Source organism: Populus trichocarpa, chromosome 12 (assembly GCF_000002775.5).
Source record: "Populus trichocarpa isolate Nisqually-1 chromosome 12, P.trichocarpa_v4.1, whole genome shotgun sequence".
Classification (NCBI taxonomy): domain Eukaryota; kingdom Viridiplantae; phylum Streptophyta; class Magnoliopsida; order Malpighiales; family Salicaceae; genus Populus; species Populus trichocarpa.
This window is the reverse complement of record NC_037296.2, coordinates 5,921,267-5,925,074: the sequence shown is the minus strand read 5'-3', so window position 1 is coordinate 5,925,074 and position 3,808 is coordinate 5,921,267. Positions and strand designations below refer to the sequence as shown.

The following is a 3,808-nucleotide window of genomic DNA, read 5'->3' as shown; positions in this document are numbered from 1 at the left end:
TTAATTTTATTATTTAATATTATATTTATTGAGAATAGAACTTAATAATTTATTTTGATTTGCTTTTAAAGAGATTATCACAGTCTCATAACCCAAGTCACGAGTTTTGCAAGTTAACTTAGTTGACTCAAGTTTTTTTTGTTATTTTTTGTAATTGATTATTTTTTTTTCAATTTCAACCTTCACTATTTAGGTTGATTGGGAATCAAGTTTCATAATTTATATTTATTTGTTTTTTATGAAGTTATCACAGTCTCATAATCCGAGTCATGAGTTTTACGAGTTAACCTGGTTGACTCAAGTTTTTGTCTTTTTTTTAATTGATTTTTTTTTATTTTATCTTTCACCATTTAGGTTGACTGGAAATTAAATTTCATAATTTTATTTTATTTATTTTTGCTTTCTATGGAGTTATCCTAGTCTCATGACACGAGTTAAGGGTTTGACGGGTTAAACCAAGTTTACTCAAGTTTTTTTTTTGTCTTTTTTTTTTAATTTTATTTTTCAATGTTGGATTGATCAGGAATTGAATTTATTTTGATTTATTTTCTATTGATTTATCTCGGTCTTATGATCCAAGTTTGATAAGTTAACATTTTTTTTATTGAGTTGACTCGGGTTTTTTGTCTTTTAATATTTGGTTGAATGAAAACTGAGCTCCAATAAAAAATATTTGTATGCTTTCTATAAGATTATTATAGTCTTATAACCTGTGTTGTAGATTTTATATGTTAATATGAGTCGATGCAAAATGTTATTGTCTCAATATTTATTTTAAAAAATATATTATCTTGAATTTTTTTAGTTAAATTTTTTTTCTAGTTATTCAGGTTATTTTTTAATTTTCCAAGTTAACTCAAATCAATTTTTACATGTTTTAAATTATTTTAAAAAAACTATACCTGTATTTTTTTTAATTTAATATGTTATTAAAATTGATTGAGCGTAAATAATATAGTGATTAGCTAATTAATCTGCATATATTTTTGTGCTTAGAACTAGGAGTGAGCAAAAAATCTGACAAACTGATTAAACCGAGAAAACCAGAAAAACAAATAACTAAAAAAACCAAACCATGAAAAAAAACCGATTAAAATATTTTAAAAAAAATCGGTTCGGTTTGCTTTCAGTTTCATAAGCCTGAAATCAAAAAACTAAACCGAACCAAAATGAAAAAACCGAACCGAAAACAACCTATTAGAAAGTCCAAAAAAAACCCAAAAGACAATATAATTTTCAACTCTGAATATAAAATTACCAAATTGAATCAAACTAAACTGAAACTAATTAGTTTGAACCGATTTTAATTTTTTTTATATATTTTATAAAATTTTGGTTTAGTTATTAAATAAAAACCAAACCAACCGACTTGAATCCTCTTAATCATTTTTCACATATATATATATAGAAGTGAGTCAACTGTAAAACAGCCAGCACCGGCTTCTTCATATATCAAAGGTCAGCCTCATCTCTCTCAAAAAAAACCCCTATAAGTACAGCACAAATCACCCCCTTTACCCACCCTCCAATATTTCTCTTAGTCATCAAAAGAACTCAAAACTGAAAATCAAAAGGCAAAGAAACTGCAAACATGGTCATAACATCACCACAACACGACTCCAGCTCTAGCTCATCACCAAAGAGGCTATCCCCAGGTTTCCTTGTGTCCATATCATGTCTCATGGCTCTTTGTGCCAAGCATGCAAGCCGTGTCTCAAGCAAGCTCAAAACAGCCAACAAGCCAACCTACAAGAACAACTGCAGCACCATCAACAAGAGCCCAAGACACTCTCCAAGATTGCCACTTGCAAGGCCAAAGCAGCTCTTGACACAAATAAGCAACAAGGCCATCACGTTGATGCATCGCCGGAGAAAGGATGATCGGGAAAACGTTGATGTTCTTCTGGGTCCTGATGAGTTTGGTGATGGTGGTGTCTGGCAAAAGGCTATCTTGATGGGTGATAAGTGTCAGCCATTGGATTTCTCAGGGGTAATTTATTATGATGGTAGTGGGAAGCAGCTCAACGAGGTTCCTCTAAAGTCCCCACGTGCCAGTCCCTTGCCTGCGTACTTGATTCGTCCACCAAAATAGAGGTGGTGGGTAACGTATACGTGACCGAGCTTGGGGAGTTCGGTATGTCACAGCTGTTTGTTATTGGACAACTATTCCTATATAGTTATACAGGGAAGACACGTTACTTTTCTTTCGTTTTTGTTTTTGACCTTGTGTTTCTTCTTGTGCTTGGGGAGTTCTGGTGTTGTGTGTGATGAGATCATATTTGGGAAAGCAACGAAGATCAGTTTGATACTTTGCCTAGAAAGGGTCAAAGTACATAGCACCAAATAGGTATATATACGAGTACAGATGTATGTTGAGATGGGAAGATCACTTTTTAGTGTTTTAAACTGAATGAAAATTTTCTGTTTGTCTTTTATTTTCTATATAGGACTAAATTGTTGGAATTTTGTTTAAAATCACAATGAATGAGTATTTTTTAGATTAAAACTTTGTTGGAATTTAATTTATAACATTAACTTTATAACATGAAACATTTACATTATTTAAATAAATTATGCATGAATAAAAAATTGATCTTAAAAAATCTTTAGCCATTATGTTTTTGAGAAACCTAAAATTATCTAAAAGCTTATATCCTATATAGAAAAAAACACAAATTTTTCTAGTGGTTTATTTACATGTTTGTTTATTGGAAAATAGGTTTTTTTTATAAAAAATAATTTAAAAAATAAAAACCAAATTTAACAGATGAAAAAGTTGAAGGAAAATAAAATTAAAAATAATTTTATTTTATAAATTATTTCAAATAAAACAAATATTAATTAAAATAACATGGATCAAATTTGAAGAAAAAACAAATTGAAGAGTTGCTTTGAAAATTTAGAGAGTCAGACATAGAAATTGAGGAGAAAGAAAAAAAAAAAGATCGTTTGTGTCAAATAAAAAATCAGTATGCCACTTGTGCCGCTTAGAAAGGGAGGGGCTGCCAAGAAGATTCTAACCACGTCAAGGAACATTGCCTTCAAACACCGCATACAATTTTATTAGCCGTCTTTTATTTTAAAATCATAATTTATATTTATCAAAATATCAAATTGTCTCTCAAACTACTTGATTATTACTAAAAAACAATATGAAAATATGAAAAAGTCCATGAACCATAATTTAATAAACTTTGATTTTAAGAGTAATTTAATCATTTCAATTTACTTTTTTTTTTTGTTAAAGATTCAGAAAGTATATTTTGGAGTAAAGAGAAGGAAAAAACTTTCATTTGAAAAGACTTAAGTTTTTCCTTTGATGAAAACCATTTTTTATTGACCAATTTTTCTAAAGTTAAACAAACATGGAAAATTTTAGAAAATGTTTTCCATGCGCCCATTTAGTTGGAATGTGAAAAGTTAAAAATTGGCTCAAAAGGCACTCATGCTTTTAGAAGAAAGAAGACTTAAGCAAAGTGAGCTTTAAGCTTAAACTCATATTTGTGTGTGCAACTCGGCTCATGCTCTGGCCTATCCTGGGTTTGAGTTTACTATAAAATAAATTTTTTGGGCCACAAAATATTATTTTTTGCCATTTAAATTTGGGCTTAAGTCTGGTCCATTGAGAATTATTTTTTATAGCCTATTGTCTTATCGAGTTTATGGAATAAATCTAATCAACTTCTTCAATTTTCTCCAGAACTAATTATTCATAACCTAAACAGTTTTTAGATAGTTTTTTTCTATAAAAAATATTGAAAAGGAGTGTTTCAAGTTTGTTTTTCTTTACTATTTTGGATAAATGTTT

The 3,808-nt window shown here is 29.3% G+C and overlaps 1 protein-coding gene across 1 annotated transcript; it reads left to right on the top strand.

Annotated features, from left to right (window-relative positions):
- Positions 1-1,591: 1,591 nt before the first annotated feature.
- LOC7487087 (uncharacterized) lies at positions 1,592-2,092 on the top strand. The gene has a single exon (XM_002318528.3). The coding sequence runs from the start codon at positions 1,592-1,594 to the stop codon at positions 2,090-2,092; it is 501 nt and encodes a 166-aa protein (XP_002318564.1).
- The last annotated feature ends 1,716 nt before the right edge of the window (positions 2,093-3,808 follow it).

What these genes read in the sequence shown, in the direction of transcription:
- LOC7487087 (XM_002318528.3), top strand. Translation starts at nt 1,592, where the DNA reads ATGGTCATAACATCACCACAACACGACTCCAGCTCTAGCTCATCACCA.